This window comes from Ambystoma mexicanum, chromosome 2p (genome assembly GCF_040938575.1).
Source record: "Ambystoma mexicanum isolate Mex_15411 chromosome 2p, UKY_AmexF1_1, whole genome shotgun sequence".
NCBI classification, from domain to species: Eukaryota; Metazoa; Chordata; class Amphibia; order Caudata; family Ambystomatidae; genus Ambystoma; species Ambystoma mexicanum.
Genome location: NC_090923.1, coordinates 483,578,183 through 483,605,911, shown reverse-complemented (window position 1 = coordinate 483,605,911; position 27,729 = coordinate 483,578,183). Strand labels below are relative to the sequence as shown.

At 45.1% G+C, this 27,729-nt stretch overlaps 1 protein-coding gene across 20 annotated transcripts in view; it reads right to left on the bottom strand.

Annotated features, from left to right (window-relative positions):
• The window catches only part of NOL8 (nucleolar protein 8), a 1,066,580-nt gene that overhangs the window by 767,048 nt on the left and 271,803 nt on the right, over positions 1-27,729 (bottom strand). For all 20 annotated transcript variants that reach the window (XM_069643873.1, XM_069643874.1, XM_069643889.1 and 17 more), the window contains 2 exons: positions 17,144-17,206; positions 9,047-11,170 (listed from right to left, as the gene is read on the bottom strand). In XM_069643873.1, coding sequence (XP_069499974.1) covers positions 9,047-11,170; positions 17,144-17,206 — 2,187 coding nt within the window. The remainder of the gene's footprint in view (positions 1-9,046; positions 11,171-17,143; positions 17,207-27,729) is intronic.

Genomic DNA, 27,729 nt, shown 5'->3' with positions numbered 1-27,729 from the left:
AATGGGGACTTAGCGTACCGCCAAACCTGTGATCCAGCGCCAATAGCCCTGGGGGGTTTGGTGGTATTACCGCCGGGGTTAGCGCCCAACTTATGATGAGGCCCTAAATGTGGATTCTTTGATTTTAACGTGCATCAACGACTTGGGGCCAGTCATGAGGTTAACTGGTAGGCCCTATATCAGACCTCTAAAATGGTCCAGAATCCATCTCACCCCAAGGGCTTCCTTTTCTATGGTTGAGTAGTTTAGTTCTGCTGCTCTCAGTACATGTGAAGCAAAGGCAATCAGCACTATACCATTCCCCTGGACTTGTTCCAAAACACCACCCAGGCCAACATTACTGACATCAACTGCAATTTAATTAGGGGCTGTGCTGTTTAACATACTTAATGTTAGTGCATTGTTTAAGCTCTCCTGGATGCGGTCTGCTTTTCTCCCTTTCTGCCTTGGTGAGTGGGCTCCGCAAGCCTCCGATTGCATTGGCTCGGACGGATCGTGTGATTTGGTTTGATTCTCACGGGGGTCGGACGTAGACAGACCGTCCCTCGGCCTTTGCCCGATCCATCTTCCGATGCTGCAATCTGTGATCGAGGTGCACTGTCAGGTCGATGTATTCAGCACATCTTTCCGGGGGATTTACTACTTGGGCTAATACGTCCTTAAGTTCCCCTCGCAAGCCCCAGTAAAAGAGCATAGATCTTTTCTCCTCTGGCCAGTTAGTTTGGGCTATCAGACGATTGAAGGAAGTGATATATGATAGTAAGTCTTGATTACCCTGCCGTAGTGATAACAGTTCATTGTCCAGAGCCCGCCCTTGAGTATGCCGTGCCAATAGTTTCTCCATTTCACGCAGGAAACCTCTGAAGTCTTGAAGCAAAGGATCATCCCGGTTTACCAAGGGTATTGACCAGTCTGCTGCACTACCTCACAAACATGAGAGTACAATGCCTTGATCGTTGGGGAATGCCCCAGGTCTGCACAAGAAATGTAGGCGACAGATTCATAAAGATGGTGTACTTATTCGGATCGCCTGTGAAGCGTTCTGGTGGGGCCAGATGATTTCCCCCCCCCCCGGAAGAACCACCTGTACTGGTGTGGGCTGTGGCGGTGCGACAGGAGGGGCATACCCCGGCAGTGGGATCTGGCCTGCCTGTGCCTGGAGCATTTGCCTTGCTAGTTCATTTGTCCACTCCCAGTTCACAATTAGATCCCTCCTTAGAACATTGATTTCATGTCTTGAGCCATGAACTTCAGCCCGTAACTCTCCCAGTACTCGAGTACTTGATCCGTTTCCGAAGTTTCCATAACACCCAGGCAGAGATTCGAAGAGGCTTCACGTTCTGTTTTGCACACCTGGTCTCTGCAGAGGCGTTAGAGCACGGTTGCAGCCCCCCAGGGGGTGAGGTCGCTCGGGTCCGACTTCACCCTCTGTGCTTATGTGGTGACTGGTGGTAATAGGTGATGCTCCTCTGGACTGCTCCCGTGTGGATAATAGGGGGCGTGAGTATGCGAGCTTGTGCACCTGATCCCCTTCCAGACCCCTTCTCCCAAACCATGGTACCCGTGGGATGCGCTGTCCCTGGAAAGCTCACCTGTTGATTAGTTTTGGCAAGCACTCTGCCCTGCTGCTTCTGGCAGGGGCGCTTGTATGATCTGGACCAAGTTCCTTCACTGGTCCCTTGCACGTGGTAGTCTAGTCCTGCTGCGACTAAGCCACTATACTTCAGGTAAGTGTTCCCGTTTGCCTTTGTCTTTCCTCGTCTGTTTTTGTTGTATTGTAAAGTTTGTTGTCTTGTATGGTTATCCGTTCCACTTTTGATGTTTGCTCTTTTGCTTTCTTCCCTTGCAGGTGATGTTGCTGGCCCGGCAGAAGCTGCGGAGCTCGAGGCGGCAGCCGGAGGGAATGAGGAACGAAGCTGCAGCGGTACAGTAGCTGGTAAATTGTTAACTAGGGGACGAGTGAGGTTCAAATGCGACGCGGCCCTAGGACGGATGTTCTAACCGGTCTTTCTTTTTCTTCACAGGGTCCGAGTTCGTGGATGCGGAGTGCGGTGCTGTGGCGTTGGGATCAAGATTACTGGATGTCAGGAGACGAGTCTGCAAATGAAGCGACGAAGCACCGGTTTCCTAGAGGTGAGTATGCAGGAGAACGCCTGGTTTCAAAGTTAAGGAAACTGGTCTAAGCGGCGGTGAGCGTCACGTTGCACAGTAACGCGAAGCACTGGCCTTAAGGATGGAGCAGCTTATATAGCGGAGCTTCTGAAGCCACGTCCACCAGGTTCAGCCTGCCTGCCACACCCGATGAGTCAGCACATGAGGATGTTCTCTGGAATAAAGGCTTTCAGCACCTGGAAAGTTCTTGTAAAATAAAAGCACTCCTGCACTGAAATAAAGTATTCCTGCTCACATCTCTATATGAGCCTGGAGCCAAAGGTGCCAGGACTGAGTCCAGCCAGGGGCCCTGTGTATATGGGTCCCCCAAAGGGACATAAGTGAGTCAACTGACCCATTGCCCCCATCACTAGATGGTGTGGTTTTTGTGGGGCCTGTGGCCATGACCGCATGCTGACGATAAGTCAAGTGTAGTAAAGTATTTAGCCGGCTTCACGGTTGTCAGCATCTCACCTATATTCGGTAGGGGGTGTCAATCAATCCAAATGTTGGCATTGAGATACTGAAGATCAACACACATTCTTATGGAATTATCTAGTTTTCGTACAATTACAATCAGGGATAACCATTCAGAGGACTCAATGAGTTCTATAATCTTCGGATCACAGTTTCATCAATTCCTTCTGCAGTGCATCTCTTGTACCCAATGGAAGGTTTCTCACCCTGTATGCGATGGGTTTGGCACCTCTCTTCAAAACAATCAACCTTAGAGCATCCCAATGTTTTCATTGAATACTAAAGGAAATCTTTTTGCTAGCCCTTTATTGATATTATAATCCTCTTTTGACACACAATACTGGAATACTCTCTCCTGGGCGTGTCTTTATTTGGAGAGCTGCCTGTTCTTCCCATCCTACCACTGACGATCTTTCTACCACAAACAACTTGCAGTATGTCTCTCTGCCCTCAAAGTTGAGATGAACCCATTTATACCCAATGATGTTGATGGGACTCTTGCCGTATCCTGTGGCCCTGACATTTGTTTTCCTCAAGTCTTCACATCGCCCATTAAATTCTTTGGTGAACGTTAGGAGGTCTACTATTGTGTATGGCCAACCTGTGTCCATTACTTGTATGGGTATTTTATTTATACACATGCACACCCATTGACCTCTCTTTCCTCTTGAGGTGTTCGTCAAGATTTGTATTTCCTGTTATTCTTTGGAATTTAAACACAAACAATAGGTAGCTTGGGCCCCCATTTCTTCCAAAGTTCTAATATTAACATTAGTGGGGCAATTACTTTCTTCATATGTACTGCTGTTTGCACCTATCCTTCTCCTTCCTCTGCCATTCTTGCAAACCTTCCCAAAATGTCCAATATTTCCACACTTGTAGCACTCTGCTGCATATGCTGGGCAATCTCTGTCACCATTTGGGTGTCTGCCTCGACCACATTTGTGGCATCTCCATTGCATTCTATTATATATTTTCTTCTCAAGGTCTCATTTTTGCAGGCGTTGTGGACATTTTCCTTATCAATGCTATTGTGGCATTTTCTCCGTCATCTTTTTCCGGTTGTACACTCTTCATCTCTATTGTATCCTGTTTGTTTAGAAATGTTTTCATGCATCTATCCCCCAATTTGATGATCTCCAACGCCTGATCTAAGGTGGGGTGTTTCGCCTGCCATAATCTTTGCTTGATGTGGGAATCAGCAGTGTGGAGAACTAACTGATCTCTTCAGTATTCTTCTGCAACTCCTGTGAGCCTGCATGTTGCCATTAATCCCCTTAGAACAGCACTATAGGTGCCTACTGATTCCCATTTAAGCTGTTTCCGGGAGAAGAAATGGTATCTCTCAAGTACCACATTTCTTTTATTTCCCAAATGTTTGGAGAGTTTATGAACAGCAACTTCGTAGAATCTGTTGCTACTAGCACTAGTGGAATCTCCTGCTCCCTCGTCACTCCCTCTTTGGTCGGGTAGGGTGTGGAAAACCAGAGTACTTCAGCACCTGTGCAATTTAACAGAGTGGCCTCTAAGATCATCGTTGAATTTTCTTCCACCAATAGCTCGTAGATACACTTGGAATGTGTCCACCCACTGTTCTCACGATGTGGTGGAATTGCCAGGATTTGCAAGGAATGGGCAAGGAGCAGAAGTGTTCTGAATTGTTTAGTTTGTTGTTCACTGTGTTTTGCTCACTGATCACTGTTAAATGTGTATTGTGTCCATTGTGCAAGCACTCATGGTGTATAATTGAGTTCTTGATCATGGGGCTTTGCTATTATTTAATGTATTAAAGTATTTATAATGATTGCTGAACCCCTGGTATACTGTGGGCATTGTTATTCTGCTGGTCTCTTGGAAATTATCGAGTATAAATAAGTGAATGCGTTGCTGTGCTGGTCCTTGCAACGGCGTGGCTCTGCAACACTGAAAATGCTCACTTCGGTCCGTACTGTGTTGCCATAGTAACCTTCAATACAATGAATTACATGCAAAATGGCTGTCTTGTTTGGGAACGTTTTTTAGGTCCGTTCCTCTAGTGTTTCTAAAGAAGAACGATGCACACGCGCCGGGCCCTGTAATCAAATGATGCATCATTGTGTTATCCGGTGGGTGTCCCCACTTAGTTTATATAATATATTCATTCTGGCCCCCTATGCTATGCCATGTACTTGCTGTTAGTTCGCAGACTGTATTCTACCTGTTCTGGTTTTCTTGTTGCGGTAGGCATCTTTTCACTTATCCATCCTGTGTTCAAGGTGCCTCATGCAGTGGTACGCTATCTCTCTGGAGGCTTTTGCGTCCTCGTCAGCAATTATTGTGTATTAAAGTAGGTAAAATACACACAGATTTTGTTGAAGTATAATTAATACGAGAACCCCCAGGTGGGTGCACTCCTGTAAAGCAACAGACCATCTCACGCACTCCTGCGTCGTTCTCGAACCAGCGGGGTTCGAGAACCACGTCGAAGTTACATCACAACACCCAGAATCACTGATCATAAGGAGCTATTTGCTGCAATATTAAAATGCAGATGCTTTAAGAGCTATGGAGCAAACAGACTCCATAGTGTAGGTAGAATACAAAGAATAGAGTTCCAAAAGACAGAGCACACAAGAATGAATGAGTGGAAAAGTTACTCCAAACCTGGGAGCTTCTGACAAATCGACCACTGGACCTAAACCTGAAGAGGAAGAAAAAAACAAGGCTGAAACAATTTCCAGCGACCAGGGAGCATGCTGTGTAACCAGAGCCGGATGTTACCCTTCCTTCCAAGCAACCTGGGGACTCTGAAAACGACGGCCCGACCAAGAGACTGGTGAGATCCACTAAACTGCATTTTGCGCTATCCGACATCGTGCTGTGACCTTGCAGGGCTGCAATACCCCAATACCCTGGGACCTCAAGCCATTGTGCGGTACACGGTCTTCCGAATCGAGCTGAAACTTTGGTGGCAACCTGCTGCAAGAGCCACTATTTGAGTCCTAAAGGTCCCCTCACCAGAGTGCTGGACCTTCCAAATGATGAGAATCCGACCAGCGATATTTAGTCTTCTTTTGGCTCCTAAAAAGGGCAACAAAATAACAGCCTCGCCCAGCCATGAAGAAACCCTTGCCTGGAGCCTTCCCCATTGATCCTTGCTTCAAAACCCCTTCCAGAGTCCTGTCTTCCATCTTCATGACAAAGGAATCCATCGACCATATTTTTGGCTGTAGATCCTGAAGTCTTCCTGCTGCACCTCTTCTTCTGTGCTGAGGTATTGTGTTGGCTAGGGCATTTACTTACCTTAAGCCTGTGCAATTTCTGTAAAGCTTTTGGGGTGTTCTCTGCGAGTGGGAGTCCTCTCTTCCAGTTCACCCAGGCCCACTGTTGGAATCCTCCAAGGGTGTTTTCTCAGAAGTCCCTGGACCCTAACTAACTTTAAAGTGAACTACATACTTGTTTGAACCGTCTTCCACCGGAACTCTGACTTTTGCCTGCAACAGAAGACTATCTCATCCTGCCAACAGCTGGCTCCTAGACCGCTGGGGTCCCTCTTCGGTCCATGAGTGAACTCATACAATAGAATAGGGAAGGACTGGATCCAGTAAAGGATTCTGTCTTGAAAAAAATAACAAGTGTTGAAAAGTACTTACTTGTGAAAGAGTTAGTTGGTAACTAACTGAAAGTTCGCACTTACCTTGAAGGTGTGTTGTACCATTCTGAAATGTACATGGAAGGTTACTCATCTCACCTGTTAATTGGCTATGCCTCTTTCCTGTTGTATTGTGCTTGCCATGTATGTATGAGCTGAGAGCATGTTGATGTGCTGCAGTGGAAAGTTTGGATGTGAATGATTTGTCAAGGTTCCAGCATTAGTCAGTTGGGACAAGTCAGCTGGGGCGATGGGACCCAGTGGTTCACTAACATCTTGAAGCAACTTATAATGAAGCCTAACTGAAGGACCCTACAAGAGTGTCCAAGAAAGTAGCTTTATTACATTTTCCAAAAGTAATGATGTTGACTTCACTGTTTCTTTCAGAGAATAGGTGTATAAATTTCCCAACTGGGTCTTGCTACCCCAACTTGCTTTATAGCCTGTTTAGAATAAGTCTGCCGTAGGTGTTATCTTCCTAGAATAACATTGAGTCATTCATAAAGTGTAACATTGGGTTTGTTTTACCTGGTCTGTTTTATACAGATGCTAAAACAGTCTTAGGCATATACAAACATTTAAGTTGCTGATCGCTCCTTTAAAAAGTTTATAGGTTTTATTTACCTTGAGTTAGCTGTGTGCCATCCGAAAATAAGTCAGTTATTGCTTACCTCAGTCTGTGTTCCACTGATCTGAAAAGCGACTGTAACAGTATATTACAACATCATGTTTCACCTGCCTAGAATAGTTGTGTGCCATTCTTGCAAAGTGTTCTGTAGGTGTAGCGGACCTTGATCTGCCTGGTGAAACCTAAATTAGGGTAAAGAGTCTTGCTCATCTTAGACTGTGTTGCACTGAGCTGAAAAGCAATTGTAATAAACATATATTACACCAACAGGTTTTACTCACCTAGTATAACTGTTATCCTCAAAGGAGTTATAGGTATAAACTGTTCCTTGAATCTGTGTTCCACTATTCAGAAGGGTATCCTGGTAACAGGGTTGGTCGATTATGGAATTTCTTTTCTGAGTGTCACTGCATAATTTATAGGGTCTATTACCTTTGTATTACATAAAGTCATCTAAAACTAACTCATGGTTTTTACTCCCCATGAATAGAAGTGGTCTATACTAAATGTGTATGATAAGGCCTGACTTCGCTAGAATTACTGTTAGGTATTCTGAGGAAGGTTTTATGCTTTGGTCTGTGCACCTTCAAGCATTGTTGTGTGTTTTTATAATTGTGTTTATGACTCTGTGACCAGTACTTACCCCAAGACCTAAATTGGCCTACTTGTATTTACAATGTACCTTGGTTTGTTTATAATACCTCTGGTTTTAAGTGTTTCCTTTGAATCCTTAGTATACTACAGGTGCTATGTACTTTCCTACAGCCCTCTCACCCTCCTAAAATAGGCCTAGCTGCTCTGTCTACGCTACCATAGTATAAGGCTGTACTACCTGAATATAAGAGTGGAGTCTTTTTTGTCTCATTTGAATGGTTTTAATAGCCCTTATTTGGACTTCAGAAAAACAGTCCTAACACTGTCTAAATGTAATTATTGTGTGCACTCAATGAGGACCCCTGCCCCCACTCTCACACTCCTGAGAATAGCCTTTACTGCTCTCCACCTTCACCTTGATTGGGTTTATGCTAACCTCTCAGAGTACCCTATTGACAATAACTAGTGTGGCTTCCTGAAATCTGTCCACCATGCCGGATCCAGATGACCTCTCAGGATCTTTCTAGAGGCTGATTCTGAAATTCCATCCAACCACCCACAAATGCCTCATTAACATAGCTCCTAAATATCTTACCAACCTGTTAACTCCAACCCAAAACATCAAGACCACACGCTCCACCACTTCAGTCTTCCTTCTCTCCGTTCCGAAATTCAAAAGAACAAAGGCTGGGGTTCCTCACCTCCAATGTGTAGCCTCTGTGCCTTAATGCTCACAGTCTCATCCTTCACAATATGCTCCTATGAATATATATGCTCTACCTCATTTGCATTTCCTTATGGAAATTAGATCTCACATGTAAATATTACTGATTATGTACTGACAGAAAAATGCACATGTAAATATCTTATGTCTGTAAATATGTGGAATATGATTTAAGCCAAACCATTGTTTTCTATGGTTGCCTCTGGTAATCCTGTAATGTGTATTACCTGCTCTCCAGCACCCATATCCCTGCGGGTTTGGCGCGCGATACAAATGATAAATATATTTTAAAAAATAAACAGTTATTCTTTCAGATTTATCCTGCAGCTCTGTTTTTCCACCACAAATCATTGGGATATACTTGCTTACCCTCTGCCTCAAGGATAATATTCTCAAACAGAGCAAAATAAAATCTGCTAATAGGAGAAAGCTGGGATAGTGTGAACTGGGTAAGTGTAAAGTGGTGAATGCATTACATAGGTTTACACTTCAGGGAAGCAACATATAAGGTTATAGAAGTGAATCAACATATAAGGTTATAGAGAATGCTTCAGCTTGTGATTTTGGATCTATGCACATACATAATAGAACAATGTTAATCCCATTTAACCTGTTTTCAGGGCCGTTTTCTCCTTGTCAGGTTGAGTTTGCCAGAATATTCTTTGGACCATTGTATCTTCCTTTCATCTTACCCAAGCAGTGACCCTCAAAGAGATGTTTGAAATATTGCTGTGCTGATTGTATTACTATATTCTATCGATAGGTCAAGGATAACTAAATGTGCATACAAACTAAGATTTAGGTACTAAAAAATGAACAAGAAAAAGGGAAGGTCACTTACCAGGTTTGATAGAGCTCCCTTAATGCATTTCTTTTGTAGGTCAAGCTCTTTTTGCCGCTCTTGTACAGCCGCAAGCCGCTTTGCATTGTCCATTAGCTGCTTTCTCATTGCGGGGCAAGGCAATCCAGTTTTCTGATCGAGGGATGGACACAGATTCTTCCCTTCCCCTATATTTAGTGTAGACATTTCAAAACTGGAACCATTGATACCAGATACTTCACATAATTCGGGTGATTTTCTTTGACAACTCATGCTCTTTTGGGTTGATGGTGAAGGGTCACCTGGGCTGCTACTATCCTCATCAGTAGAAGATTCACTAGTGCTTGTAAAATTAATGTTCTCTGCCGAATCAGATTTTGCTTGCTTTTCATCATTTCCCCTTTCATTTTCCGACAGACAACTCAAGGACAGTGTCCCTTTGAAAGGGGTCCGTTTGGTACCTTGGCATTCAGTTCCTGATTTTGAGCAAAAAGTATTTTGCTTGATTCTAAATTGTCCAATTGCAGGTGATAAGGTACTGGAATTGCTATGGGGGTGCAGCGAGGATGCAGCTTTGACCTGCTCACTGCCAGAAGGTACAGAATTTGAGATGAGGGACATTTCAGGGGTTCGGTGTTCAACAATTTCTCCAGATGTCAGAGAACCCAGCCCTGGGAAGGTGGGAAGCTTTGGCCTAGGCATCTGCCTCTTAGTCTTATGCTCTTCATCAGAGCTTTCTTCTTCTAATATAGAAGACACTATATCCTCTGGCAGTATAGGTTTCTTGGCTAATGGTGTTCTGACCACTGCTTTTAGAGTACTCTGTGAACTTTGTTCTATGGAGGTATTATAATCATGCTGAATACTATCTTCACTTGCGCTTTCCACACTTTCATCACTTGAAAGCTCAGGGGCTACGCTGGCAAGTCTCTCCAAATCATCAAATGTCAAGTCTATTCTATGGCAGTTTTGCATAATTTCTTGGTATTCTGGGTCTCCCTCAGTTTCACTGCTTGTCTGGCAGTCACTTTCCGAACCACTCGCATGGCTGCTTTCACTCAGTTCGGATTCCAAACACGTCATACTTTTGACAGTCTTACCAGGCAAAGTTATATTTCCGGGTATTGGAGGAGGTGGAAGTGCATTTCTGTTTGTAGAGTTAGCATTGCTTTTCAATAATTTTGTTTGTGTTTTAACTTTGCATGATTTTACAGAGGTAATGTCTTGCTCCAAGTCATTGGCTGGCCGATTCTCCAATGGCTTAATAATAGCAATAGTTTCATCGGTATCTGAAGAGTTTTGACCAGTTGCACTGCTGAGTGACAGAATGTCACTTTCAGAACATCCTTTAGAGAACCCTTCCAGCAGGGTGGATCTTGGCATCAAACAACCTGTGTCTTTGGAAGTATTCTTGGGGACAGAATTATTTTCTGACTTTGACGATGGAGGAAGTAGATCAATCTTTGCAGAGCCCGAGCTCCTTTTGATGTCTTGCTGGCTTTTACCCAGTGCAATCTGCATCTTTGGTTTAGCAACAGCAATTATTTCATCAGTATCCGCAGAGTCATAATCACTGCCACTGCCTGTAACTTGGACACCTAATTTATCTTTTGTGTTTTCCTTCATTTTTTCCAAATCCCCATGAGCCCAGTGAGTGGAATATTTTAGCACAAAATCCTCCTTGACAACCTCGACATTGAGATCTTCAGTAGTCATGCTGGAGCTCCCTTTTGACTGTATTTGCTTTACCATAGGAGCTTTAATTTCTTCATCGGAATCAAGATTAATGTCCAATATGGTGCTACGAGCCCCCGAAGATGGTACATTCTTCAATCCTAAGGATGTATTAGCTTGGGCGTATGATAAGCCAACCAAACTATCAGATGTCTTATGAGTTATTGGGACACAAGTGCTACTCTGTGGCAGACTTGTATTTACAGAAGCCTCCTTTCCCATGCTGTTTTGTGTCTCTTTTCTCTTTTTCAGCTGTTTTTTTGTAGTGGGGAATTCCCCTCTGCGCTTCCTGCTAATGTCATCGTTCCCCTCTTCCAGGTGCCAAGTAAGTTGAGATATAGAGACTGGGTCACTGTAGCCATCCAGTTTTTTAATGTTGTGACAGTATTTTGAGGGGTCATATTTCATGATGTACATTTGATTTAAGGAATAAACTCACGGTTAGTACTATTGTAGGTTCTACATTTTTAGTGAGACCATCATTAGATTGTTGTACATTTGATCGACTCACTGAACGACTATAGTCGATTCCCCTTTTTTCTGTTATGGGGCAAGAGAGCCCTCACCCCCAGTCCATACCTCACACCTACATGACCCAAATAAATACATGTATTTGGTAGACTCGCTCAAAATAAATCAACCAACTATACAACAATCAAATGTATGTCGGTTACCACTGCATAACACCATTGTCCATCTTTCTAAAAACACAAAAAGCTGTTAACACAAATAGAAAAATACCTTAAATCGTTACTTGTTAGATCACACACAGATTTCCAAGTTGAATAAAGTGTCCAATCTCAATGTAAAATACAATCTCAATGCAAAATAAAAGAGGCACATTTTTCAATGGATTGCGCCTTACATTTGTTATAGGACTGAAGCGTGGTAGCCGAAAGAAAAGTATTATATACAAGAAAAAATGTGATAGTGATTTTGAGGGCTAAGAAGGGGGTGGAGAGGTTTGACTGAAGTTATTCTATGGAAACATGGCTTTTATTTTGTAGCATAATTTACACTGCCAAAATTCAAGGCAGAGACATTGATGTGATCATTGCCCATTAAGTCTTACTGCAGCTTTTATCCAGAAAACTATACTTGCAGTTCCAATTCAGTAATAACTTAATAAATGACCAAATATGAAGCAACACTTTATAATACACTGAATCAATCGTTTTACAGCCCTAATAGTTCCCCAACACTGCTATTGCCACCATTGGTAGCAGCAATAGAAACAACTGATCATTATCATTAACAGATTCTTATAATTGGTGATCGGGAGATACATAAACATATACACTGGAATGACCAAATTAATATTTACCCTAAAGAAATACATATGAATACTTAAGTGCAGGAGACTTTGTAGGCACGGACCACCTTTGAAACCTCTAGTTACCACTTCGGAAACAAACAAAAAAGAAAGTAAAAGGGGGCGGTCCATGCTGGTGTAGCTTTTTTTGTGATTTAGCGCGATTGCGTTAAGAGACGCGTGACGTCATTACGGCGGCTGTGATGAAGTAATTGCGTTACGCGCGATGACGTGACGAAGGCCTGAATATAAATAGTGCCCATTCTGTAACCGCTGCGAGACCCGTGAATTTTTTTAAACTGATGTCCCCGCAGTGGGGGATCCAGCATCACTGAGTTAAGGATGGATGATGCACTTTTTTTCTTCTCCTTTGGTCAGCACTGCATTGGTGGTTCCTTTTGGGGATATATCCCTGAAACCATTAATGGAGGCATTTCTGGTCCCACAGATCGTTGGACTTGTGAATGGTGGCTAGACAACACTGTGCCTCCCATACTGTGATTGAGAAGCAGAGAGTCACCCCCAAGGAAGTGGGCATGCATGACCTTCCTGAGAATATGTGAAGCTACTAATCTGGTGGTTTGACAGCATTTGACCTTTATGTCTCCAGTTACTTAGATTGTGTTCCGATATGAACTAAAACACAGATCGGTTCCTTCTCCAAACAGGAGCACCCGGTTAATCCGATGCTTGAGCCATCCAAGGTAAGACTCTGGTGGCATTTTGAGTTTTAAATAATATCAAAGGTCAGTATAGATCCCATTATTCAGTTTGGGCTTTATTATTCATTTTTTCTAGGTCAGAAAGAGGAAGTAGATTGACATTCCTATATGAATGAGGCCAGCCAAAGCAACAAGTAAAGGTTTGCTGGAGGCAGTGTCAATAATCCCCAAGTTGCTGTTAAGGTATTTATTGAGTAATATATCTTAGCCCTAAGGGATCAGGGACTTTACATATCTAATCAGAAAATCGTATTTTAAAAGTGTCTTTTATTCAACAGGGTTTAACAGAGAGACTAGGAAGCAACAGTTTAACACATCGCTGAGCACACACAAGCGGAAATGTTGCCCCTGATGAATGTCTAGCATTGAAGTGCATGGTTAGGACAGAAACTTGTACAAGTTGGGCTCTAAAAGCATAAACAGTAATCGCATAAACAATACACTGTAGTGAGAGGAATCCAGTGTAAAGTGTGTCCACAGATTGTTTTGCTGTAATTTGGAGAAATTGTTTACATGTTTGTATGTACTTGTGGTTTTATATATTACTTTTAATGTTTTGATATGACTGAGATTGTGTGTTTGATGACTAAAAAAACTGCATTTTTTAAAATAAGTAATACAAGGTTGGGAGTTAGACCAAGGATGTGTAGGTCTCCCTGTCTCTCATGAGTGATGACAAGGTTTACCTTCCTTTTGTATATTTAATGTGAATACCCACGAGGTAGGAAGGTTGCGTTTCCCTTACGTGGAGCAAGCCGTTCTGAGATCAGTGAAGGTTTGTAGTTCCAAAATAATTAAAACTGTGAAAAGAAAAAACATGACCAATGTTATCATTTCAGGTAGCATCTTCAACTATTAAAGTTGCAGTTGTAGCCCTCCAAAATCCAAAGTAGTCTCTGCAATAAAATAAGCCCCTGTCACACTAGAACAAGTAATTGGGCCTCATTCTGAGTCCGGCGGTAACCCTGCTGATGCTAATGGCGGGTTGCCGCCGGACTGGGAATGAATAACAGGCACCTGACTTCCCGGTAGCACCGGGGTATTATAACCCCGGCGGTCCGGAAAGTCAAGCACCGGCAATTTCTAAGTCCCTATTCCCATTGAGGGGGAATGGGGACCACGGAAGCACCAGCACCGTTGTTAACGGTGCTGGTGACTGACGGCTTTCCTACTGTGGCTGCTGGGTCCAGCAGGGTCAGCCCTGTTTGGCACAGCGGCTCCGGCAGGTAAACCTGTAGTGTGCAGGTCCAGAAACAACAGTGCCAGTAAGTTTACCGGCACTGTTTCCAGACTGACCCACTTGCAATGAAGCCCATTGTCTTGCATGTCACTGCCAATAGCAATAACAAAGTCATAGGTATTTAAAAATGAATGAAGGGATATGAATAATATATTTAAATTCCAGATTTTCCTGGCTTATAAATAACGCAAATAGTACCTTTAAATCAATATGTATGGGGGAAAAGAATTATATAGCTTGCAGTTTTAAAAACTGGAGAAATTGATTTTCGTCTGAGGCTCGCCAGAAAAAGGATAATTGTAGCATTGGTATTCTCATATACATTATGAACTTTATAACAAGAACTGGAAAGGACATTATTAGATCATGTTTAGGGTCATATTTTTAGGGGTAATATTTGTGATCAAAATCAAATGAAGGCATTTAAGGTATAGATAGGGCTTCATGTGAATCTATTTTTGAAACCAGGATTTAGTATACCAAAGGTTAAGTAATGGGAGGACCAAAATTGTAGAAATAAAAAATACAATTGCTTAGAATTATTAAAAAAATATATAGGGTTCAGGAGAAGATTCATTGGGCAAGATCAAGCTATAGGTGTTAAAAACAAAACCTGTTGAGAAAGAATTATGGACCAGCCTTCTTGAGGCTGTAGATGAGAAAGACTCAAACCAGTTCTGAAAAACAATAGCAGAAATGAATGGTTCCAAAAGGAGAGCAAACACACTGAAGGGTTATATTAAAAAACAAGGCAAAATCAATCCCCAATGGGATCAAAGGTGCTGCTGCATAAGCATGGATGGTCATTTAGGGTTAGTTAAGAGAATCGGCTGCTACCCCGGACTGCCTCTTTAGTACCTCTGACACTGCTCAAGACCCCTAGCTCAAAGGGCCTCAAAGAAAGAAAGCAAACACAAATGTTGTAGACTATGTACAGCTGCACTTCCTTAATTTACCAGTCCCTTTTTAAATGTGAAAACATGTTCCTTTATAATACAGATGCACAATACAGGTTGTATGTGGCTTTGGGGTGTTGCAGGGCTATGGCACCTGTGACCAAACCATTCTTAAAGCTAGTTTTTTTTTATACTGTAGGGGAAAAAGTAGGCTTTAAGGTTTATGGTGCGCAGAGAATAGATGATTATTTTTTACGTTCGCCAGCCTGTCATGTATATATCATGTATATATCCTGCTCAGCCTCATTCCATCCTTGAGCAGTGTAATAAGAATTATGTTTTGCATGGTCTTCTGTTGCCATATTCACAGTGACATTTATCCCTAGAGCATTATGGCCTGTATCTGAAGAAACACAAAAGTAAAAATTACAGATAATGCTTTTTAATCCAAAGGATATGTCGCAACATTAGCATGTTAAGTCAGCATCCAAAACATAATAACTAACATAACCCTTTACGTTAGAGATGCTAACTCCTATGATGTCATCAGGGCTGACGGTCACATGGCCTTGCTTCCCTATGATTTTATCTTTGGCACAGTTCATGTAACATCAGTTTCTGTGCTGCCATCAGGAATCTGATGCCACTTTGGCTACCACTTGCATTTTGATTAATTGATGTCCTTGCTGATGCAAATACGTTGCAAAGGGTCCATAAACCATTTGTGTGCACTAATCTGAGATAACCTCGCTGCACCACACCATATGAAATGCATTTGGAGCTAGGAATACAGTATTTGTTGAACACTACAGTGTTCCAACCACCTTTATTTTGGAACAGGTTTTGGTCAAATTCGGAAGCAAGCTTAACTGAGTCTTTGATTCAGGATATGTGCTTGTTGCATCTCTTGGTTGAAGTCTATCCAACGGAACCTTATATTTATCGGTATGAAGAGGGGAACAAGAAGCCAGATTTAATCGGGTGAGAGACTAATTAGTATGTCATATGCATGTCAAAAGGCTCTATTTAGATTGCGAGAGGAGTGACAAAAAACAAACCCACTGTAAAAGACCCACCTTCCCGGCTCCACTGTTAACTCCTCATGAATATTTGATTGGAATAATGAAGACGTGCCCACGGGGGATCCTTGCGAGATTTAAATTAGGCCTAGACCCTTTAAAATAAAACAAGGAGGTTGGACCACCCTATGAACAGCTATGCGACTATGTCCCTGTGGACAGGAACATTAATCCCATTTGCATTTTATGGTTTTTCTCATTTGTAAAGAGATAGTGTTAAACGATATTTGAACTTTTGCCAATGAATTTATACGATGTTCTGTTGCTACATATTTAATTGCTGCACTCAAAAGAAGGGAGACAATTTTAAAGATGTTTAGTTTATTACTTGAGAAGTCATTTTAGTAGTTGCTGCTAAAGTTCACTGTGTGTGTATCTATTTGCTTGGATGTGAACCCGCATATTTAATAGTCGGCAATATTATGTTAGAATAGCATGTTAGACCTATTGGTTTGTTGAGGATGGGAGAACGTTGACACGCTGCCGATATGAACCAATTTGCCTATTCAAGTTTTAGTTACTATGATTTGAATTGATGTTTGTACTGGAATGACATTCAGTTTGTTAAAACATTTCATCATATTTATGTACTTTTATGGCCAGCACATTCAGGGTGGAATTTGAAATGATCTAGTAAAAAATCTGACACACAGAAAGCATAGGCTATCCAAATTGTACCCAAATACCGTTGATTTTACCTGAATATGTCTATCCATCAAACCACCCCATTGGCAGCAATCACCATCGCCATTGGGCAAGCATGCACACCTAATGTTCTGAGGCACCCACAAAACCAGAGTAAGGCCTGTAATACACAATTAAATGGGAAGACAAGACTGACTTTTTTGCTGACAATCTCTACACTTATGCAGACATGTTAAGGACAGTGTATAAAGGTACACTGACAATATTGAGCTGTACGGAAACATTCCTTTGATGTGGTAAATATGCATAGTGAGAATAATCAACAAACCCAGCTTTAAATGTGCCCACCGTCAGAGCGCATTAGATCCTCCAACCCTTATAAAGAGACTGAGGTTCCAGTTCGTCAACATTTACTGAAGACTCGACAAGCAAGCAACAGGAAGAATGTTTGGCATTGGATTTAAAAGCTGTGCATTTGTCAAAAGGATATTTTATTTCTGTGTTGAAGGTGAAGAACAGGCAAAACTCTGCCAAATTTACTGACAACCCAGTTCTAAAAATAAAGGGAAAAGACATAGTTAGTCCTGCAATAATGACACAGAGTGTGATTGCATTTAAATGAAAAGCATGCAGAAGTTAAATACAGTTTAAGTTATATTAAAACCGCCAAGTACACCTGGCTTCAATGCAATACCAATACTGGAGGGAGGAAATGTGAGCAGTAAGGCTTGACAAAAATAAACGATAATGTCAACTGGCTCAAGAGGCAAAAACCTCATCTAAAACAGAGAAAGAGGCCCTTAGAGATGTATCCTACCCGATTTCTTGTCCAACAAGCCAGCTGGAATAGCTATTTTTGCAAACTAAGCATGGTTGCATGTCCCAGCCCTAGAACCAATATAGAAGAGAGCTCGGTGCTGGTGTTGTAGTATGGCTCTGCACTTTGTTTTGGAATAATCTCCACAACAAATCGCAAGGTGAAGTGGCTTTAGAGAAGAGAAGGTCCAGGCCGGTGTCTCTGGAGCACCCAACAACAGTGCTGAATTTTCTTTAAATCGGCAAGGAAACAGCCAATCCTTCTGCAGTCTTCACCTCGCCTCTTCCCTCTCAGGCCCTTTGCACTTCACTGGCCACCCACTTTGCTGCAAAGACTCAGGACATCCTGAGCACACTTTCTTCCTTGCCCCCCCTCCCTTCTCCCAACTTCCCTCAACCTTTCTCTCCTCCTTCCCTCCTATCAAAACTGACGAGGTCACTAGGCTTGTCCGCTCTAGGGCTGTTGCAGTAGTCAAGCCTAGAGAGTACCAGAGCTCTAGAGACTTGAGCTTCTCGGGAAAATTGAGGAAAGAAAGGATACCTCTGAGGAGGTGGAGTTGAAAAAGGGCTTTCTTGGCAAGGTCTAAGATGTGAGGGAGGAAAGGGAGAGAGTTGAAGATGACTCCAAGGTTTCTGGCTTCAGGTGCAGGAGAAGGGAGAGCACCCATAGAGGGTAGCCAGAATGAAGGGAGGAAAGAGGAGTTGGGGGCCCCAATATAAAGGATCCCAGTCTTGCTGCCACTGAGGCAGAGATCATTGGAGGCACACCAGGACTGGATAGCAGGTTGGCAGTCGGGAACGGTAGAGGAAGAAAGGGGAGCATCAGAGGGAAGTTTGAAGAAGAGTTGGGTGTCATCTGCATAACACTAGAAGTGAGGGGAGAAAGTGGAGATAAGGTGAGCAATCAGAGCAAGATAGATGTTGAAGAGCCAGAGTGAGGTTAGAGCTGATGGAGTTCTCATGCGCACTCTGCAGAGGCGAACAAGGTTGATGCAGGAGGCTTGGCAGGCTAAGAGCGATGGTCTGGAGGGTTGCCCAGACAATGGCAGAGGTTAAGATGTATTCTTAACATTTCAGCCATCACCTCTTTTGTTTTGCCATTGTCACCCCGAGTGGGACAGGTATGCCCAGACGTGGGTCCCGTGCCTGCTGGGCCTAGAGACCCAAGCTACTCCTCACTGATGATGCCAACAAGGCTGAAGCATGTCTGGGAATGCGTGGTCTCTTGCAGAAGGCATGCGACCTAGCAGTTCAGGCTGGACTACCCTCTTTGGGGGTGGGATCAAGCCGGATTTGCATATGGTCTTTTCCCTTTAGTAATGGCTTGGTAGGCCTCGTTTTGCTGATGCAGGAAGACCACATGCTCAGAAGCGACTTGATCCAGCGCCGTCTGGACAGAAAACAAGTGCTGCACCGTGCCTTGTATGGTTCTCATCCTCTACTCCAAGGGTGACGCCAAACACATCACTGTGTTGAGTCGTGCACCTAGGAATAGAGTGTCGTGAGATGGCTTCAAGCAGGACTTTGGATAGTCTATGGAGAACCTCAACTCATCAGTTGCCGTATGGTCTTCGACAAGTGCTCGCTTGCCGGAAACTGTGAGTGGGAACGCACCAGCCAGTCATTTAGGCAGGGGAATACGGAGATTGCTTGCAGACAAAGATGTGCCACCACCGTCACAGGTACTTCGTAAACACCCTTGTGCCAACTTCAGGCCGAAAGGCAGAGCCTTGAACGGATGGTGCAGACCTAGAAATAAGAATCGTAGGAACTTGCGGTGCTTCTTGTGAATGGGGATGTGGAAGTAGGCGTCCTCCAGGCCCAACAAGGTCGGAAAAGCTCCTTGTTCCAGCTGGCTAAGCATGTGTTGACACGTGCGATTTGTTGAGACGACGTAGATCCAGAATCTGTCTCCAACCCCCTGTCTTCTTTCTGGAATATACTCCAGAACCCCAGAGAACAGATTCTATTGCCCCCTTCAGTAACATGGCCTACACCTCTTGCAGGACCTAGGGCCTGTGTAGTTCCTGATGCTGAATCTGAGGGATACGAGGACACCTGCGTTGGAACTCCAAGGTGTGCCCCTGTCCGAGAGCATCCAGCATCCATCTGTCTGTGGTCTTTTCAAACTTCGCCAGCCGGCCTCCCACTGGGATACGTAGGTTGGGCCCCGAAGCCACAGCTGGTTCCGGTCTGCTTGGGGGCATGGGCCGATAGAGGCATCCTTTGCAGGATTTCGGTGAGCAGTGTATGTAGGGTAGATAGTCCCCAGGTCTAAGGATGAACAGAGCCAGCAGAATGGGATCTGGGCTGATGAGTCTCCACTTCAGCACAGGGAATAGATGTTGTCCTCCCCCAGATCCTCCCCTTTCATGATCTGGGCAACACCCATCATGCGGATCATTCTCTCCCTCGTCGGTACTCGAGTAGATCTGCTCCGGCCTATCCGAAGAAGCCTGCTGGTCCACGTACTTGTGAGGTTCCACAGGTGGGACTGTTTCCCTCTCCCTCTCTCCCTCTCAGGAGGTTGCTGGGTCGAAGCGGCCGCCTTGTCTTTTGCTGACCCCTGCTCCTTCGCCGCTGCCTGCGCAGCCGTATCTGGCCTTGGTGGCAAGGACACCCATGGAGTGGCTGGCACTTCTTTTCTGGACCTGCTCTCTTTCAGAGCCATAGTGGACATCGTTGACTTAGCCAGCGAAGTACTTGTGGCTGCTTTCGTCGATGGTGCTGTTGTCGACTCAGTTGACTCGGCATGGTGCAAAGTCTTAGCTAGCTTTGACAAGTCCTCCCGGATTTGTCCCTAGTCGGTTTATCCGCAGACACACACAGTTGGACGGGGTTAGTGCCTTTCTCTTCAAAGATGCTCCATTTGTTAGCAGGCTCACCGTGGAGGTTGAGGGCGATTGAGTTTAGTCCGAATCGGGACCCGCATCAGCGGCAACCCCAGCAGAGCCATCGTCACAGAGCTTGGCCTTCTCATGGACCCCCGCAAGCGTGGCGTCCTCAAAGGATCTCGACCTCCCCGGCCGGTCCTGGGTGAGGCTTGAGTCTGTCCCGAGGCCGAGTCAGTGGTCTTGCTTGACTTAAGCAACGCCGATTGTCTGCTGTAGCAATCTTTTTCGGTTTTCTTCAAGAAACCACGGCACACCTTGCATCACTCTTCATCGTGGTCCGGATGCAGGCAGTATAAGCATTTACGTTGCCGATCCTCCACAAAGACGTTTCTTAATCCACACTACATGCAGAGTTTGAAGAGGCTTTGACCTTCCTTCTCTCCAGTCATGCTGAAAGGCCGGGCCTCCTCGAAACTTCGATGATCCACCGGTGGATCAAGATCTTCGCCTGTAAAGGAACCCCCACTGCTGGTCTCTGTCCTTCGTCGAAGACAAAGCAAAAATTAGTCAAAATGTTTACTATTTTGGAAAATATTTGCAAGAAAAACAAAATTAGCTTGGAGAGCAACTTGAGGACTCCAAACACAGAAGCGTGCAGTAAAAATCTGAAGTTGGCCACCAGGAGTGGAGCTTAGGGAGGGGACTGTCATTGGATGGGGACAGTATGACCCACAGTACAGCGATTGGTTTAGAGGAGAAATACAGTTTTGAAGTGGAAATTAAACTTTTTTTCTTTAACCGAGGATTCCCCGACTGACAGGGAATATTCATAAGCATGTTAATCCATGCCAGACCCCAGGCTGGAAAAATATACTTTAAAATATAGATTATATTTACACAAGAGTCGTTGTTAAATACTTAGCACAATAAACCATCACACATAGATATAGGTCCTCATTACACGGTAGGCGGTAAGGGTTTACCGGTACCGGTAAACCCTTACCGCATTACTACGAGGTCCCTTTGCGGGTTGGTACATTAACGCCTGCTTTAATCAGGCGTTAAAAAACGAACCCGCAAAGGGACCGGGGTGCGAATTACGCTACCACAATTTGCGGTACGGTAATTAGCGCCTTCATCATTCCCATTATGCCCTATAGGGCAAAAATGGGAATGGGGAAGGGCAATGGAGGAAGGAGGAATTACTGCCTTCCCAATCTTGGAATAGGGAGGTAATTCCCCTTTCCTCCAAGGCGGTACCGGTAAATTACCAGCATGAACCATGGCGCTAATAGCGCCATGGTTTACCGCCTACCGTGTAATGAGGCCCATAGTTTTCAATACTTTCAATGGTCACTTCTTAGTTGGTAGTTGCTGAGCGCATACAATTGTTACAGGAGTTTGACAAATCTATCAGCAATAGAACTGTCACCCACAAAATAATACGGTAATTGTATTTAGTCTGCATACACTTACAACATAGTGATTTCTGGGAAGGCAACCTGTTGGTTAGTGTTACCCTAGCAGAGCTTCAGGTTCTAGAGGCAATTTCACAGCCCAGCAAGTCTTTCAAAGTCAAAAACGCACCCCTAGTTCGTAGCATCTTAAAGTCTTGCAAAGCAGAAGAAATCCAAAGTTTCTGTGGATACTTTCTAGTCTCTAGGAAGGAAGATACAAAAAGGTTTAACCAACGTGGGAGACCCTGTTAAAGGACTCACTAAGGGGGGACACAAGCAGCAGCTTTATTCGGAGCTAAGATGGGGTTGCCATGGACACCGCTATGTGCACTCCAACACACTGGAGCGACTTTCTAGAATCGGATAAGCAATACCCCTTTCCCCACAAAACCTTTAGAAAATGTTTGTGCTGGATGCTCACCGATGTTGCAGATCTGGACCCGACCTCTGGATTCCTTGGTCCGATGACTGAAGGCAGGGCAATGGACAGGATCTCTCAACAGCAGTCTCGAGGGAGGAACAACTTCTTGGGTCACTCTGCGGTTTGGGTGCCTTTTCTGCAGCACCAAAAAAGGATGCGATTTGCATGGTCAATCTTCTTCGCTCCCTGCAGTCCCGCATTCTGTTGAGGGGGTCTGGGCGAGTTGGATAGGATCTCTGGAGTGTCCTTGAGGGCTCAGCAAAGATTTGGATGGATTCAGCCTTTCCACAACGATGCACTCGAAATGGGCAGCTGTTCTCCTGGTATTGGGAATCCGCAGCTCTGGAAACTCACAGGACCTCAGGAGATGGCTCAAATCAAATTTTGTCTTGGGCTGGTTGTTCCCACCAGCCAAAGGGAAGGAGACGGCCTCTTTGTAGCTTCTCTGCCGTACAGAAAACAGGGTCATGATAGCAGTGGTCGCTTCAGTGTTGCAAAGGGTCTGCAGGCGTCTCTGGTCGTCGTCTTCTTCGGTTCTTCGGCTTCCAGTGGTCGACTTGCTTTTCACTCCAGGAGCCTCACCTTTTATACAGTTCCAGCACACACTCCTGTGCAATCTCTCTCAGCAATTTACAGAAAGGGGCATTCAAGACAGCCAGAACCCCAGTGGGAGCTGGTTCTATTCAGGCATTCTGGCAGACAAAGGACAGGGGGTGGAAAACTCCGCCCCCACTTCCTGCCTGCCCAGAAACTCTAGTAATGGCAAAAAAGAAGGGAGGACCCAAGTTGGTACTTGGGTGTCCCTATTGTGCACTATCGAGGCTATGGACATAGCCTGCAGTAGAAAAACCACACAATAGTAACAAGTCCACTGCCACCAGTCACAACTAGGAGATTATGTATGTGACTACAAAGTCATAGGAGCAGAGAGAAGAGGGATATTAGGTACCCTTTTGCACTCCGCATAAGGTGGTGTGTGCCAATCTCTCAGACTATCATGTTTTTAGAGAGATACTAAGTGTCTCTCCTTGATAGCTAGTTACTTGAGGATATGAAAAATAATCTTAAAGGAGGACCCTAAGGGTCCTCAGCAACACTGCCCATTAGGAGATGTGTGCTGCAACAGTAAAATACAGATGTCTTTAAGAGTTATGGACACAATAGACTCCATAGTACAGGTAATATTCCAAATGACAGAGCCCATAAGAATGAATAAGTGGAAAAAGGCTCCACTTATTCAGGATTTAAAGGAAAAGGTCCAGAGGTCCAGCAAAAAGTGCTGGGGGTCTCACTAGGCGAGGGGATGAAACATAAAATGTATAAATCTCACTAACACTCGCCACGCCCAGACTATGGACATGAGGCTCTAATCCACTCCTGGATGTCTATCTTGATCCAATCGGTCATACTTTCTGGAGAGACCATCAGCATTCTTATGTTGGGTACCTGACCTGTGCTCAATAGTGAAGTTAAAGCTTTGTAGGCTTATGGACCACCTGAGCAATTTTGGGTTTTCTACTTTCATCTGAATAAGTCACCTTAAGGGTTGGTGGTCAGTTTGAATCCTGAAAGTAGTTCCATAGAGCTATGGTATGCATTTCTTCAGGGCCCACACAATAGAAAAACATTCACATTCAATTGTGGCCCCCACCCGTTTTCATTAACTTTTCATTTTCTACTAATGAAGCAGATGGGGTGCTCCCTGCCTTTGCTAGCAAATTGACCCAAGGCTGCTCCTATCCCTGTGTTGGCATCAGCCTGGACTAAGAAGGCCTGAGTATAATCTGGTGCGCTCAGCACTGGAGCTTTACAGAGGGCATCGTTCAACCCCTGGAAGGCGTCAAAAACACAACCCTAGCTAGAAGGCAGTTTGTAGCGGCTTAAAGTCTTGCAAAGCAGAAGAAATAAAAAGTCCCTGTGGATACTTTCTAGTCTCTAGGAAGGAAGATACATTAAGTCTTAGCCAAAATAGGAGACCCTGTTAAAGGACTCGCTAAAGGGACACAAGCAGTGGCTTGAGTAGGAGGTAAAAGGGGGTTGCCCTGGACACCTTTACGTTCACTCCAACGCTCTGGAGCGATTTTCTGGAATCAGGTAAGCAATACCTTTTTCCCCACAGTACCTCGGGTTAGAAGAAACTTTTTGTGCTGGATGCTCAGCGATGTTGCAGCTCTGGATCCAACCTCGGGATTCCTCGGTCTGATGACTGAAGTCAGGACACTGGACAGGATCTCTCGGCAGGAGATTCGTGGGAGGACCCGGGGCACGACTATCAGCAACTTCTTGGTGCACTCTGTGGTTTTGGAGCCTTTTCTGCAGCACCAACAAAGGACGCGTCTCTCCCCATCAATCTTCTTTGCTTACTGCAGTGCCGTACATTGATGAGGGGGTCTTGGCAAGTTGGATCGGATCTACGTAGTGTACTTGAGGGAGCAGCAAAGATTTGGATGGTTTTTGCCTTTCCACGACGATGCACTCGAAATGGGCAGGTCTCCTGGTATTGGGGTTCTGCAGCTCTGGAAACTCTTAGGTCCTTGGGAGATGGCAGAATTCAAAGTTAGTCCTGGGACTAGTTGTTCCCACCAGCCAAAGAGAAGGAGTCTTCGGAGCTCCTCTGTCACACAGAAAAGGGGGTCCAGACAGCAGTGGTCGCTTCACAGTGGTCTGCAGGCGTCTCTGGTCGTCTTCTTCTTTGGTTACTTCAGCTTCCAGTGGTTGACTTGCTTTTCACTTCAGAAGCCCCCAGTTTTATACAGTTCCAGCACACACTCCTCTGCAATCTCTCACAGCATTGAACAGAAAGGGGCGTTTGGCTGTCCAATCAGGACAGCCAGAACCCCATGTGGGATCTGGTCTTATTAAGGCACTCCGGAAGATAAAGGACAGGGCGGTGGAAGACTCCTCCTCCCAGACACTCTGGAGCCTAGGAGGGGACACCCAATGGTTCCCGCCAAAGGCAAAACACACGCACAGGCCTACCCCTCCCAGAATTGTAGAAAAGGGCTCACAAAGAACAACCATGCTAGTAATGGCGAAAAAAGTAGAGGAACCCCAAGTTGGTAATTGGGTGCCCCTATTGTGCACTACCGAGGCTACTGACATAGCCTGCGGTACAACAATTGCGCAATAGTTGGTAGAACATGTCCACTGCCACCCGCCATAACTACAAGAGTGTTTTTACTGTGACTAAACAGTCACAGGAGCAGAAAGAAGAGGGGGATACTAAGTATCCCTTTAGCACTCCGCATAAGGTGGTGTGTGTGCCAATTTCTCAAGCTATGTTGTTTTAGGAGAGATGCTACGTATCTCTCTATCCTTATGAACTGTAGTTTACTTGAGGATAACAAGAACAAGTTACTTTCTTACCTGGTAACGTTCTTTCGATGGGATGGTCCGACGACTTATTCCATATCTATGACAGGTAATGTCCACAGCTGTGCTGCGTCGGAAAATCTTTGGCGTCTGCGTCCTGCGTCGAGGACGTCGATGCGGCGTCCCCGAGGACCTCCTCCGCCGGCCGACGTCACCCGATGTGATAAGTAGGACGCACAACGCCCATAGCCTCAGTTATAGTTTTTTCCCAGAACTTGTGCCACCAGTTTTCTGCCAGTCAGACACACAAGGCCTTGCGGAACGCAAGCTGCAATCGCAAAAGAAATTCTGCAGCGGGGAAGGCAGGGAGGGAGCGATATGGAATACGTCGTCGGACCATCATATCGAAAGAATGTTACCAGGTAAGAAAGTAACTTGTTCTTCGAGGAGATTGGGTCCTCGGATGTATTCCATATCTATGACAGACTCCCAAAGCAGTACCAAGCAAGGAGGTGGGAAAGAATTTAGAATACAAATTTAGCATGCCCAATCAAATTGTAGAATAGAGAACTGCCTTGCCAAAGGCCAGATCTTGCCCTCTGATGGAATCGAGGCAGTAGTGACGTACAAAAGTATGTACTGAAGCCCAGGTGGCTGCATCACAGATGTGACGAATAGGAACTCCCCTCTGCAGGGCAGTAGGCGCAGCCACTCCCCTGGTAGAATGGGCCCACAAGCCAGCCAGAGGATCCTTACCCGCCAAGCTTACACTCGGAGAGAGCTAAAATAATCCAACGAGACAAAGTCTGTTTCGTCACAGCTTGTCCCAAACGCTTTCCAGCGTAACCAATGAAAAGTTGATCGTCCACTCTGACCCGGGACATGCGCGAAATATAAAAGCTCAAAGCTCTCCTAGGATCAAGCCTATGGAGCCTTTTCTCTTCCTTACCAGGATGTGGAGGAGGATAGAATGCCGGAAGAACAACCTTCTGGCTCAAATGAAATTCCAAAACCACCTTCGGAAGAAAAGAAGGACGAACTCTAAGGACAACCCTGTCCTTATGAAACACAGTGAAGGGTGGCTTAACTGAAAGTGCCTGTAGCTCACTCACTCTGCGAGCGGAGGTAACCGCAACCAAAAACACAGTTTTCAGAGTTCACAGCCTCAAAGGGCAAGAATGTAAAGGCTCAAACGGAGCACCCATAAGAAACTTAAGAACAGGGTTCAAATCCCAACCAGGCACCAGAAAAGGTGACGAGGGAACACATTAGTGAGCCCTTTCAAAAACTGCGAAATTAAAGGAATCTTAAAATAGGAACACTCTTCAGACGAGTGCTTAAATATGGACAGTGCCGCCAGGTAACCTTTAACGGTCCCCACTTGCAAGCCCCTGTGAGCCAAAGAAAGCAAAAAAGACAGAACCTTGGGAATGTCGCATTCAAAAGGATCCACATTCTGAACTCTGCATCAGTCGCAGAACTTTCTCCAACGGCAATGGTACAGAGACTTTGTTGCCGGCCGCCTGGCCGAGAGCAACACCTCCATCACGTCTTCATGGAGGTCCCAATCCTTATACCTCAACCTTTCAGAAGCGTGAAGATTGAGGGATCTGACCTCTGGATGGAGAACCTGACCCGCCCTCCCGTGAGAGCAGATCGTCGGTAGGGAAGGCAACGCGGAGGGCAGATGGACAAGTCTAGAAGGTCCGGGTACCACGTCCTCCGGGCCCACGCCGGATCAATGAGGATCATCCGGGAACCGAACCTCTGTAACCTCCGCTGTACTTGCGGGATGATGGGGACTGGAGGAAACGCGTACAGCGGTGGGAATGACCACTCCACCACGAACGCGTCTCCTAAGGCTCCTTTTGGAGGAAATTCCCGCGAGCAAAATCTTTCGCACTTCCGGTTGACACTGGAGGCGAAGAGATCCATTTGAGGGGTCCCCCAAAGGGCGAAGATCTCCAGGAGAATCTCCTGAGCCAGCTCCCACTCGTGAGAGATTGTGCTCTGCCTGCTCACAGCGTCCGCCGTCTAGTTGTCGTCTCCGGCCAGATGAACAGCCGAGATCGAAAACTTCCTGCTGGATGGCCCAGAACTCGAGCTGCATCACCTCCCTGCACAGCGGAAGTGACCCTGCCCCCCTCCCTTTTTGTTGAGGTAGTGCATGGCCACTGTGTTGTCCGTTAGAATCAGGACACTCTTTCCACGCACAGTCGGCAGAAAAGCCTTCAGG